Below are 14,832 nucleotides of genomic sequence, written 5' to 3'. Positions count from 1 at the left end.
CATTACTGACAGAGTCAAGAGGAGACTGAGATAGTCATTACCGACAGAGTCAAGAGGAGACTGAGATATTCATTACTGACAGAGTCAAGTGGAGACTGAGACACAGTCATTACCGACAGAGTCAAGAGGAGACTGAGATATTCATTACTGACAGAGTCAAGAGGAGACTGAGACACAGTCATTACCGACAGAGTCAAGAGGAGACTGATACAGTCATTACCGTCAGGCAAGAGGAGACTGAGACACAGTCATTACCGACAGAGTCAAGAGGAGACTGAGATAGACATTACCAACAGTCAAGAGGAGACTGAGATACAGTCATTACCGACAGAGTCAAGAGGAGACTGAGATAGTCATTACCGGCAGTCAAGAGGAGACTGAGACACAGTCATTACCGACAGAGTCAAGAGGAGGCTGAGACACAGTCATTACCGACAGAGTCAAGAGGAGACTGAGACATAGTCATTACCGACAGAGTCAAGAGGAGACTGAGATAAAGTCATTACCGCCAGAGTTAAGAGGAGACTGAGACACAGTCATTACCGACAGTCAAGAGGAGACTGATATACCGTCATTACCGACAAGAGTCAAGAGGAGAATGAGAGAGTCATTACCGCCAGAGTCAAGAGGAGACTGATACAGTCATTACCGACAGAGTCAAGAGTAGACTGAGGTAGTCATTACCAACAGTGAAGAGGAGACTGAGACACAGTCATTACCGACAGAGTCAAGAGGAGACTGAGACACAGTCTTTACCGACAGAGTCAAGAGGAGACTGAGATAGTCATTACTGACAGAGTCAAGAGGAGACTGATACAGTCATTACCGTCAGAGTGAAGAGACTGAGAGAGTCATTACCGACAGAGTCAGGAGGAGACTGAGATACAGTCATTACCGACAGAGTCAAGAGGAGACTGAGATAGTCATTACCAACAGTCAAGAGGAGACTGAGACACAGTCATTACCGACAGGGAAGAGGAGACTGAGATACAGTCATTACTGACAAGAGTCAACAGGAGATTGATACAGTCATTACCGTCAGAGTCAAGAGGAGACTGATAGAGTCATTACTGACAGAGTCAAGAGGAGACTGAGACACAGTCATTGCCGTCAGAGTTCAAGAGGAGACTGATACAGTCATTACCGACAGAGTCAAGAGGAGACTGAGATAGTCATTACTGACAGAGTCAAGAGGAGACTGAGACACTGTCATTACCGACAGTCAAGAGGAGACTGATACAGTCATTACCGTCAGAGTCAAGAGGAGACTGATACAGTCATTACCGACAGAGTCAAGAGGAGACTGAGACACAGTCATTACCGACAGAGTCAAGAGGAGACTGAGATAGTCATTACCAACAGTCAAGAGGAGACTGAGACACAGTCATTACCGACAGTGAAGAGGAGACTGAGATACAGTCATTACTGACAAGAGTCAACAGGAGACTGATACAGTCATTACCGTCAGAGTCAAGAGGAGACTGATAGAGTCATTACTGACAGAGTCAAGAGGAGACTGAGACACAGTCAGTACCGTCAGAGTCAAGAGGAGACTGATACAGTCATTACCGACAGAGTCAAGAGGAGACAGAGATAGTCATTACTGACAGAGTCAAGAGGAGACTAATACAGTCATTACCGTCAAATTCAAGAGGAGACTGATACACAGTCATTACCGACAGAGTCAAGAGGAGATTGAGATAGTCATTACCAACAGTCAAGAGGAGACTGAGACACAGTCATTACTGACAGAGTCAAGAGGAGACTGAGATAGTCATTACCGACAGAGTCAAGAGGAGACTGAGATATTCATTACTGACAGAGTCAAGAGGAGACTGAGACACAGTCATTACCGACAGAGTCAAGAGGAGACTGAGACACTGTCATTACTGACAGTCAAGAGGAGACTGATACAGTCATTACCGTCAGAGTCAAGAGGAGACTGATACAGTCATTACCGACAGAGTCAAGAGGAGACTGAGACACAGTCATTACCGACAGAGTCAAGAGGAGACTGACATAGTCATTACCAACAGTCAAGAGGAGACTGAGACACAGTCATTACCAATAGAGTCAAGAGGAGACTGAGATACAGTCATTACCGACAGAGTCAAGAGGAGACTGAGACACAGTCATTACCGACAGAGTCAAGAGGAGACTGAGACACAGTCATTACCGACAGAGTCAAGAGGAGACTGAGATAAAGTCATTACCGCCAGAGTCAAGAGGAGACTGAGACACAGTCATTACCGACAGTCAAGAGGAGACTGAGATACCGTCATTACCGACAAGAGTCAAGAGGAGACTGAGAGAGTAATTACCGCCAGAGTCAAGAGGAGACTGATACAGTCATTACCGACAGAGTCAAGAGGAGACTGAGGTAGTCATTACCAACAGTGAAGAGGAGACTGAGACACAGTCATTACCGACAGAGTCAAGAGGAGACTGAGACACAGTCTTTACCGACAGAGTCAAGAGGAGACTGAAATAGTCATTACTGACAGAGTCAAGAGGAGACTGATACAGTCATTACCGTCAGAGTGAAGAGACTGAGAGAGTCATTACCGACAGAGTCAAGAGGAGACTGAGATAGTCATTACTGACAAGCGTCAAGAGGAGACTGATACAGTCATTACCGTCAGTCAAGAGGAGACTGAGACACAGTCATTACCGACAGTCAAGAGGAGACTGAGATACAGTCATTACTGACAAGAGTCAAGAGGAGACTGGTACAGTCATTACCGTCAGAGTCAAGAGGAGACTGAGATAGACATTACCAACAGTCAAGAGGAGACTGAGATACAGTCATTACCGACAGAGTCAAGAGGAGACTGAGATAGTCATTACCGGCAGTCAAGAGGAGACTGAGACACAGTCATTACCGACAGAGTCAAGAGGAGACTGAGATAAAGTCATTACCGCCCGAGTCAAGAGGAGACTGAGACACAGTCATTACCGACAGTCAAGAGGAGACTGATATACCGTCATTACCGACAAGAGTCAAGAGGAGAATGAGAGAGTCATTACCGCCAGAGTCAAGAGGAGACTGATACAGTCATTACCGACAGAGTCAAGAGTAGACTGAGGTAGTCATTACCAACAGTGAAGAGGAGACTGAGACACAGTCATTACCGACAGAGTCAAGAGGAGACTGAGACACAGTCTTTACCGACAGAGTCAAGAGGAGACTGAGATAGTCATTACTGACAGAGTCAAGAGGAGACTGATACAGTCATTACCGTCAGAGTGAAGAGAATGAGAGAGTCATTACCGACAGAGTCAGGAGGAGACTGAGATACAGTCATTACCGACAGAGTCAAGAGGAGACTGAGATAGTCATTACCAACAGTCAAGAGGAGACTGAGACACAGTCATTACCGACAGTGAAGAGGAGACTGAGATACAGTCATTACTGACAAGAGTCAACAGGAGATTGATACAGTCATTACCGTCAGAGTCAAGAGGAGACTGATAGAGTCATTACTGACAGAGTCAAGAGGAGACTGAGATACAGTCATTACCGACAGAGTCAAGAGGAGACTGAGATAGTCATTACTGACAGAGTCAAGAGGAGACTGAGACACAGTCATTACCGACAGAGTCAAGAGGAGACTGAGACACTGTCATTACCGACAGTCAAGAGGAGACTGATACAGTCATTACCGTCAGAGTCAAGAGGAGACTGATACAGTCATTACCGACAGAGTCAAGAGGAGACTGAGACACAGTCATTACCGACAGAGTCAAGAGGAGACTGACATAGTCATTACCAACAGTCAAGAGGAGACTGAGACACAGTCATTACCGACAGAGTCACGAGGAGACTGAGACACAGTCATTACCGACAGAGTCAAGAGGAGACTGAGATACAGTCATTACTGACAAGAGTCAAGAGGAGACTGATACAGTCATTACCGTCAGTCAAGAGGAGACTGAGACACAGTCATTACCGACAGTCAAGAGGAGACTGAGATACAGTCATTACTTACAAGAGTCAAGAGGAGACTGGTACAGTCATTAACGTCAGAGTCAAGAGGAGACTGAGATAGACATTACCAACAGTCAAGAGGAGACTGAGATACAGTCATTACCGACAGAGTCAAGAGGAGACTGAGATAGTCATTACCAGCAGTCAAGAAGAGACTGAGACACAGTCATTACCGACAGAGTCAAGAGGAGACTGAGACACAGTCATTACCGACAGAGTCAAGAGGAGACTGAGACACAGTCATTACCGACAGAGTCAAGAGGAGACTGAGATAAAGTCATTACCGCCAGAGTCAAGAGGAGACTGAGACACAGTCATTACCGACAGTCAAGAGGAGACTGAGATACCGTCATTACCGACAAGAGTCAAGAGGAGACTGAGAGAGTCATTACCGCCAGAGTCAAGAGGAGACTGATACAGTCATTACCGACAGAGTCAAGAGGAGACTGAGACACAGTCATTACCGACAGAGTCAAGAGGAGACTGACATAGTCATTACCAACAGTCAAGAGGAGACTGAGACACAGTCATTACCGACAGAGTCAAGAGGAGACTGAGACACAGTCATTACCGACAGAGTCACGAGGAGACTGAGACACAGTCATTACCGACAGAGTCAAGAGGAGACTGAGATACAGTCATTACTGACAAGAGTCAAGAGGAGACTGATACAGTCATTACCGTCAGAGTCAAGAGGAGACTGATACAGTCATTACCGACAGAGTCAAGAGGAGACTGATACAGTCATTACCGTCAGAGTGAAGAGACTGAGAGAGTCATTACCGACAGAGTCACAAGGAGACTGAGACACAGTCATTACCGACAGAGTCAAGAGGAGACTGAGATACAGTCATTACTGACAAGAGTCAAGAGCAGACTGAGATAGTCATTACTGACAAGAGTCAAGAGGAGACTGATACAGTCATTACCGTCAGTCAAGAGGAGACTGAGACACAGTCATTACCGACAGTCAAGAGGAGACTGAGATACAGTCATTACTGACAAGAGTCAAGAGGAGACTGATACAGTCATTACCGCCAGTCAAGAGGAGACTGATACAGTCAGTATCGACAGAGTCAAGAGGAGACTGAGACACAGTCATTACCGACAGAGTCAAGAGGAGAGTGAGATACAGTCATTACTGACAAGAGTCAAGAGGAGACTGATACAGTCATTACCGTCAGAGTCAAGAGGAGACTGATACAGTCATTACCGACAGAGTCAAGAGGAGACTGAGGTAATCATTACCAACAGTGAAGAGGAGACTGAGACACAGTCATTACCGACAGAGTCAAGAGGAGACTGAGATAGTCATTACTGACAGAGTCAAGCGGAGACTGAGACAGTCATTACCGACACAGAGTCAAGAGGATACTGAGATAGTCATTAACAACAGAGTCAAGAGGAGACTGAGACACAGTCATTACCAACAGAGTCAAGAGGAGACTGAGACACAGTCATTACCGACAGAGTCAAGAGGAGACTGAGATAGTCATTACTGACAGAGTCAAGAGGAGACTAATACAGTCATTACCGTCAAATTCAAGAGGAGACTGATACAGTCATTACCGACGGAGTCAAGAGGAGACTGAGACACAGTCATAACCGACAGAGTCAAGAGGAGACTCAGATAGTCATTACCAACAGTCAAGAGGAGACTGAGACACAGTCATTACTGACAGAGTCAAGAGGAGACTGAGATAGTCATTACCGCCAGAGTCAAGAGGAGACTGATACAGTCATTACCGACAGAGTCAAGAGTAGACTGAGGTAGTCATTACCAACAGTGAAGAGGAGACTGAGACACAGTCATTACCGACAGAGTCAAGAGGAGACTGAGACACAGTCTTTACCGACAGAGTCAAGAGGAGACTGAGATAGTCATTACTGACAGTGAAGAGGAGACTGAGATACAGTCATTACTGACAAGAGTCAACAGGAGACTGAGATACAGTCATTACTGACAAGAGTCAAGAGGAGACTGATACAGTCATTACCGCCAGTCAAGAGGAGACTGAGAGAGTCATTACCGACAGAGTCAAGAGGAGACTGAGACACAGTCATTACCGACAGAGTCAAGAGGAGAGTGAGATACAGTCATTACTGACAAGAGTGAAGAGGAGACTGATACAGTCATTACCGCCAGAGTCAAGAGGAGACTGATACAGTCATTACCGACAGAGTCAAGAGGAGACTGAGACACAGTCATAACCGACAGAGTCAAGAGGAGACTCAGATAGTCATTACCGACAGAGTCAAGAAGAGACAGAGATAGTCATTACTGACAGAGTCAAGAGGAGACTGAGACACAGTCATTACCGACAGAGTCAAGAGGAGACTGAGACACAGTCATTACCGACAGTCAAGAGGACACTGATACAGTCATTACCGTCAGAGTCAAGAGGAGACTGATACAGTCATTACCGACAGAGTCAAGAGGAGACTGAGACACAGTCATTACCGACAGAGTCAAGAGGAGACTGAGACACAGTCATTACCGACAGAGTCACGAGGAGACTGAGACACAGTCATTACCGACAGAGTCAAGAGGAGACTGAGATACAGTCATTACTGACAAGAGTCAAGAGGAGACTGATACAGTCATTACCGTCAGAGTCAAGAGGAGACTGATACAGTCATTACCGACAGAGTCAAGAGGAGACTGATACAGTCATTACCGTCAGAGTGAAGAGACTGAGAGAGTCATTACCGACAGAGTCAAGAGGAGACTGAGATAGTCATTACCAACAGTCAAGAGGAGACTGAGACACAGTCATTACCGACAGTGAAGAGGAGACTGAGATACAGTCATTACTGACAAGAGTCAACAGGAGACTGATACAGTCATTACCGTCAGAGTCAAGAGGAGACTGATAGAGTCATTACCGACAGAGTCAAGAGGAGACTGAGATAGTCATTACTGACAAGAGTCAAGAGGAGACTGATACAGTCATTACCGTCAGTCAAGAGTAGACTGAGATACAGTCATTACCGACAGTCAAGAGGAGACTGAGATACAGTCATTACTGACAAGAGTCAAGAGGAGACTGGTACAGTCATTACCGTCAGAGTCAAGAGGAGACTGAGATAGACATTACCAACAGTCAAGAGGAGACTGAGATAGTCATTACCGACAGAGTCAAGAGGAGACTGAGACACAGTCATTACCGACAGAGTCAAGAGGAGACTGAGACACATTCATTACCGACAGAGTCAAGAGGTGACTGAGACACAGTCATTACCGACAGAGTCAAGAGGAGACTGAGACACAGTCATTACCGACAGAGTCACGAGGAGACTGAGACACAGTCATTACCGACAGAGTCAAGAGGAGACTGAGGCACAGTCATTACCGACAGAGTCAAGAGGAGACTGAGATAGTCATTACTGACAGAGTCAAGAGGAGACTGACACACAGTCATTACCGACAGAGTCAAGAGGAGACTGAGACACAGTCATTACCGACAGTCAAGAGAAGACTGATACAGTCATTACCGTCAGAGTCAAGAGGAGACTGATAGTCATTACCGACAGAGTCAAGAGGAGACTGAGACACAGTCATTACCGACAGTCAAGAGGAGACTGACATAGTCATTACCAACAGTCAAGAGGAGACTGAGACACAGTCATTACCGACAGAGTCAAGAGGAGACTGAGACACAGTCATTACCGACAGAGTCACGAGGAGACTGAGACACAGTCATTACCGACAGAGTCAAGAGGAGACTGAGATACAGTCATTACTGACAAGAGTCAAGAGGAGACTGATACAGTCATTACCGTCAGAGTCAAGAGGAGACTGATACAGTCATTACCGACAGAGTCAAGAGGAGACTGAGATGGTCATTACTGACAGAGTCAAGCGGAGACTGAGACAGTCATTACCGACACAGAGTCAAGAGGATACTGAGATAGTCATTAACAACAGAGTCAAGAGGAGACTGAGACACAGTCATTACCAACAGAGTCAAGAGGAGACTGAGACACAGTCATTACCAACAGAGTCAAGAGGAGACTGATAGTCATTACCGTCAGAGTCAAGAGGAGACTGAGACACAGTCATTACCGACAGTCAAGAGGAGACTGAGACACAGTCATTACCGACAGAGTCAAGAGGAGACTGAGATAGTCATTACTGACAGAGTCAAGAGGAGACTAATACAGTCATTACCGTCAGATTCAAGAGGAGACTGATAGAGTCATTACCGACAGAGTCAAGAGGAGACTGAGATAGTCATTACCAACAGTCAAGAGGAGACTGAGACACAGTCATTACTGACAGAGTCAAGAGGAGACTGAGATAGTCATTACCGACAGAGTCAAGAGGAGACTGAGATAGTCATTACTGACAGAGTCAAGAGGAGACTGAGACACAGTCATTACCGACAGTGAAGAGGAGACTGAGATACAGTCATTACTGACAAGAGTCAAGACGAGACTGATACAGTCATTACCGTCAGAGTCAAGAGGAGACTGACATAGTCATTACCAACAGTCAAGAGGAGACTGAGATACAGTCATTATCGACAGAGTCAAGAGGAGACTGAGACACAGTCATTACCGAGTCAAGAGGAGACTGAGATACAGTCATTACTGACAAGAGTCAAGACGAGACTGATACAGTCATTATCGACAGAGTCAAGAGGAGACTGAGACAGTCATTACCGACAGAGTGAAGAGGAGACTGAGATACAGTCATTTCCAACAGAGAGTCAACAGCAAAAGCAGATTTATTTATTGGGATACAGAATGTAATAGTTTCTTCCAGTCCTTTCATCCCTGCCACCCAGAAACCAACAATTTAACTCTAGTTTAATCATAGGACTATTTACTATGACCAATTAAGCCACAGTCTTTTGGTACTAAAGTTTTGGGTCTGCGGTTTGTGGGAATTGACTGTTGTTCAATTGCATTCTTGACTTCGTGTTTTTATATTGTGTGTTTTCACACAGTCTTTCTTGTTGCTGTTTGTGTGATTTTTTTTGTGTGGTTGGGACTGATGTTCTTGTTATTGTTTTAAATATTTGTTTTTTGTGTGCATGGGAGTTTGATGGTTTTTTTTGAATGGATTCCATGTTTTGTCTTGTTTCATGACTGTCTGTGGAGAAGATGAATTTCAGGGATGTATACTGCATACGTGCTTTGATAATAAATGTTCTTTGAACTTTGTACTGTAATGCATTGTGCTCACTTCTACTCTACCGTATCAAGTCTTGGGGGAAGGAGGGAGTGACATTAATTCATTGGCCAGTTGAAGAGCTGGCCAAGCAAGTTTGAACACCATAAGGTTTCAGAGAGAGATTGACAAAGAGTGTCGACTGAAGCAGGTGATCCAGCAAGGCGGAGGCACAAACAATACCAACACAGTGTACAGTAAAAACATATTTTATTTGATGTCAAAAATAAAATATCAATGGGAAGGGAATTAACACAGGATATCACAGATACAATGATAGTTCCATATCTCGAATCCACAGTTTCCTTGCGGGATACACACACCTTGCCGTTATCACTGCTGCTCCTTGCTCTCCTTGAGTAGTGTGGAATCCTTGGGTACTGGTTGGTTTATGAAAACAGGAGTAAAAACCACTCATTTCTGGTGCCTTACACCTCCCACCTGCTCGGTTGCTTTATCAGCCTTTCTGCATTAATTTAGCCATCTGTAAACTCTTTCTCTCTCTGGTATCAACACCATAAGAAAATTAACCCCTTTCAATCATCTCCGCCATGAGCCATGAACATTGTTTCTCCCCATCTTCCCTTCCAGATCTGCCTGTTTCTTTAGGAATCTTTCTCAGTGATTCTCAGTTCTGACTCACTGGCACATATTTGACTTTCTTCCATTTCTTATCACCGTTCATTTTCTCTTTAGTTGTTTGCATCTTAGAATACATCTCTCATGATCTTTTTGGACTTTTTTTTGGCTTTTCTTCTCTCTGTTTATCCCTCTTTTCCTCTCCCTGTTTCTCTCTCTATCCCTCTCTCTGTTTCTCCCTTTCTCTCTCCCTGTTTATCCCTTCCTCTGTCCATCTCTGTATGTTTTCCCCTTCCTCTGGCTTTTTATCACAATCTACTTTCCGCCAGGGTTCAACGTAACCAGTGAAAATGATCCAGGGAAGTAGTGAGATACTGAAAGCCAAGGTTGGGACAGAGTAAGGCTTTGGAACAGCCTTTCTAATGTTCAGAGAGTGTAGTGATTCAAACTGCTTGTGGGTGAAAAGTGAGAATTAAATTAAACTATTTCCTCTAGATGGTCACTTTAGCCTTGTGTCTTGAACAGTGTCCATGGACATGGTCAGAATGGCATTCTGATGAAATGTTCAGGACTGGTGGAGGTCTAGCAGCAATAGGAGAGGAGGCAATGGAAAGAGTCTGAGGCGACAAAGAGTGGCGTAAATTCAGTGACAACTTGGTGCAAACCGCATAGATGGGTAGTGGGAACGACAGCACAGGGTGTAAGGCAGAAACGGAAAATTACTCCTGCTAGCAGGGGTGGTTGATCGGCAGTTGATAAGTGGCCTGGGCACATTGCTTGTAGCATCCATTGGCTAGAATTCGGTCACGCACACTGCCATGGTACCATCTGTGGAGAGAAATGCCGAATGTCACATTAAGTGGCACTAAGACTCAGTGGATTCACATAAACCCCTTAAAGCATAAATTAGCAATATCACAATATAATCTTGTTCTTTTAATATCTGCACACTCTTCGCTTAGAGCAAGGGCCCTAACTTTTTTTTTATGCCATGGACCAATACCATTAAGCAGGGGTTCCATGGGAACCTCTGCTTTAGGGGAGATGGTAACATAATGGGGTGACCTGATAACATATTGAGGCAATGTGGAGCACAGCCATTATTATTTTTCTGTCTTCTCCTGGATACAGAAGGGAGAGGGCTTTCAGTCTGATTGTCTCTGTCAGTGGGATACAATTTGATTACTCGGATCTCAGGTCCTAATCAGCTGCACCATTTAATGGAATAGTGGCCTTTGCCCCTCCATGCTATGATGAGGGATCAGTGCAGAGGGAAAGCAAGCCTGTTTCATTGAACAGATATTCATCAGCGAAAGGTGAGGTACCAGAGGACTGGAGGATAGCCAGTATTGTCTAATGGAATTTAATGCAGACAAATGCAAGGTGTTGCACTTTGGTAGGATCAGCCTGGGTAGGTCTTACACGGTGAATGATAGGGCACTGAGAAATGTAATAGAACAAAGGGATCATGGGAATACAGGTCCATAATTCATTGAAAGTGGAAACACAGGTAGATAGGAACATAAAGGAAGCTTTTGGGACATTGGCCTTCATAAATCAAATCATTGAGTACAAAAGGTGTAATGTTATGTTGGAGTTGTATGAGACTTTAGTGATGCCTAATCTGGAGAACTGTGTGCAGTTTTCATCACCTACCTACAGGAAAGAGGTAAATAAGGTTGAAAGAGAACAGAGAAAATTTACAAGGATGTTGCCAGGTCTGGAGGAGCTGAGTTATAAGGAAAGATTGAGTAGGTTAGGACTTTATTCCCTGGAATGTAGAAGATTTGGTAGAGGTACAAAAAACTAAGATGGGGTATAGGTAGGGTTTTTCCACTGAGGTTGGGTGGGACTACATCTAGAGGTCAAAGGTTAAGGGTGAAGGGTGAAAAGTTTAAGGGGAACATGAAGGGAAACTCCTTCACTCAGAGCATGAAATGAGCTGCCAGCAAAAGTGATGCATGCTAGCTCGATTTCAATGTTTAAGAGAATTTTTGATAGGTATGTGCATGGGAGGGGTATGGAGGACTATGGTCCCGATACAAGTCAAATGGCAGTTTAAATGGTTTGGCATGGACTAGATGGGCCAAGGGGCCAGTTTCTGTGCAGTAGTTGTCTATGATTATATGACTCTCTAAATGTTCTTCACTGAAGGAGCTACTTATCTTGAATTTTTGGCCCCATCAGGTTGTGCGTTCGCAGTCGCTGATTATATTCAAAGCCAAGATCATTGGGTTTTTCAGAGTACAGGGGAAGTAGATTAAGCAGGAAGTGGAGATGAGATCAGTGATGAGCAGTAAGGGTGCCTGGTATGTGGTGATCCTCTTTCTACTTGACATGTTCTGATGAAGATTCAGAATCAGAATCAGGATCAGCTTCAATGTCACCAGCATATGTCATGAAATTTGTTGTATTTGCTGTAGCAGTACAATGCCATATATAACAATAGAAAAAATGTGTTTTACAGTAAATATAAATATAGTCAAATTAAATAAGAAGTGAAAAAATAGAAATAAAAAGTGAGGTACTTCTCTCCTTTCACCCTTAACCCATGACCTCTAGTTGTACTCCCATCCAACTTCAGTGGAAAAAGCCAGCTTGCATTTACCCTTTCTGTATAGTTTGGTGAAATTTGTCGCACCAAAGACACAAACTTTTACAAATGTACTATGAGAGCATTCTAACTGGCTGTATCACTGTCCGGTATGGGGGAGGGGTGGGGCTGCTGCTGCACAAAGTCAAAGTAAGCTGCAGAGAGTTGTGAACTCAGTCAACTCCATCGTGGACACTGGCCTCCATAGTATCCAGGACACCTTCAAGGAGCGATGTCTCCGGGATGTAGGAGACTGGAGCACAACCCAGGACATGACCTCTTCTCATTGCTACTATCAGGAAGGAGGTACTTCACTCAGAGGGTGGTGAGAGTGTGGAATAAGCTGCGAGAGCAAGTGGTGCATCTGAGCTCAATTTCAACATTTAGAAGAAGTTGGGATAGATAATGAATGGGAGGGGTATGGAGGGCTATAGTTCCAGCGCAGGTCAGTGGGACTAGGCAGTTTAAATGGTTTTGGCATGGACTAAGTGGGCAGAAGGGCTGTTTCTGTGTTGTACTTTTCTATGACTCTGAGACCCCTAATGAAATATAGCCGGTGCCATGCTTTCTTTATAGCTGCATTGATATGTTGGGCCCAGAATAGATCCTTGGAGATGTTGATAACCCAGGAGTTCGTAATGCTGCTGCCTCGAAGTCCCAGTGACCCAGGTTTAATCTGGGCTTCTGATACTACCTGTGGGGAATTTGTGCTCCAGTCTCCTACATCCCGGAGATGTGCGAGTTGGTCGGTGAACAGGCCAGGGTACATTACTCTGTGGGTAGCAGGAAAATTGAGGGGAATGTGAGAGAGAACAGGTTCAGGGAAATGGGAATGATGGATTTCCACTGAGAACTAACAGAGACGTGTTGAGTTGAAAGGCCTCTTTGATTGCTGAGAGAAATATAGTTCAAAGTTCAACACAAACTCTCTGGAAATGCCTGTGAATTAGCATCGATGTGTTGCTTTAACTTACCATTTCCTCTACTCTTCAAGTTGCTCTTGTATGGTTTTTTCTGTTTCCTGTATTACCAAAAAGATAGGGATCAGCCAATTCTCAGAAAGAACACCCACCCTGACATCATCCCCTACAAGCACACCGCCCTTTTTAATTTTCCCTTGCTGTGTATAAGAGCTGTCCGATTGTTCACCCGACATGTGTGGGTTTCCTCCCACAGTCCAAAGACGTACTGAGTAGTGGGATAATTGGTCATTGTAAATTGTCCCGATTAGGTCACGGTTAAATCGGGGTTGTTGGCTGTTGCTTGGCAGAACGGTTTGAAGGGTCAGTAGGGCCAATTCCGCACTCTATCTCTAAATAAATAAAATGAAAATGTACATATTCACTGGAGCAAGCAGTATTAATGGGTGACCCAATTAGTGTATATGAAGTGAGATAGAGGGGTACAGAGGATGAAATCACCTCTTTTGAAAGGGAGGAGCCCCATAAAAAACATAAAAATTAGTATTTTGGATCAAGAAACATTCCTTCATGTAAAAGTTCCCTAGGAACTGAGGACAGAGGTGAATTGAAAATTTCATAACCAAAGCAGAGTTAAAGTACAGATAAGTTATAATCCAATTGAGAGGTGAAATACCTTGGAGGTGCTGAATGGCCTCTAATACTGCTGCAGGTGCTACACAATCAGAAGTGTTGTCTTGCTGCATGAGGCATTACCAGTCCCTCTGAGGCCGCCAGAAAAGGGCAAGGAAGTTGCGCTCTATGGTTGATGGAATTCTTCCAAACAAGACCACCAAAAAGGTAAATCAACTCTGTGATGGCAGTGGGATCTTGCTATGTACACTGACTATCTCAATGAGCTTGTCTTACCTACTAGTGGTTAAACTTCCAGTTGTGGCTCTTTTGGGAGTTCTGCTGAGAAAGGGCTACTGGCAACAGTGCAAATGCAGAACCCTTGCTGATATTTGTCCTCTACACCTAATGACCAGCCAACACTGTCTGTCCCCTACACCTGGTTAAATGCAGCTCAGTCATAACCTGATTTAGACCTTCCCAAAAGCTATTTATGTCATGGCCCACCTCAGAAGACTTGCTTTTCTTGAACCTTCCCCCCAATTTGCCACTCGAAAGAGAAATGACCCCAATATTTTTTTAATCATTTTGCTCTTCATTTTAACTTTACCACTCAACCTCTCTCAGGTTCATCATAAGACCATAAGGTATAGGGACAGAATAAGGCTATTTGGCCCATCGAGTCTGCTCCACCATTTCATCATGGCTGATCCATTTTCCTTCTCAGCCCTAATCTCCTGCCCTGTATCCCTTTGTGACTAATCAAATATCTATCAACATCTGCCTTAAATATACCTAATGACTTGGCTTCAGCACTGCTTGTGGCAATGAATTTCACCACTCTCTAGGCCAAAGAAATTTCTCCTCATCTCCATCCTAAATGGACGTCCCTCTATTCTCAGGCTGTGTACTCTGGTCTTAGACTCTCCCACCATACAAAACATCCTCTCCACATCCACTCTTT

General features: G+C 44.4%; 1 protein-coding gene across 1 annotated transcript in view; it reads right to left on the bottom strand.

The window, feature by feature from the left end:
• Nucleotides 1-9,357: 9,357 nt before the first annotated feature.
• The window catches only part of LOC132397492 (IgGFc-binding protein-like), a 238,387-nt gene continuing 232,912 nt past the window's right edge, over nt 9,358-14,832 (bottom strand). The window contains 2 exon segments of the mRNA XM_059976322.1: nt 9,358-10,571; nt 13,311-13,357. Coding sequence (XP_059832305.1) covers nt 10,537-10,571; nt 13,311-13,357 — 82 coding nt within the window. The 3' untranslated portion in view covers nt 9,358-10,536.

This window comes from Hypanus sabinus, chromosome 7 (genome assembly GCF_030144855.1).
Source record: "Hypanus sabinus isolate sHypSab1 chromosome 7, sHypSab1.hap1, whole genome shotgun sequence".
NCBI classification, from domain to species: domain Eukaryota; kingdom Metazoa; phylum Chordata; class Chondrichthyes; order Myliobatiformes; family Dasyatidae; genus Hypanus; species Hypanus sabinus.
This window is presented reverse-complemented; position numbering and strand designations above follow the sequence as displayed.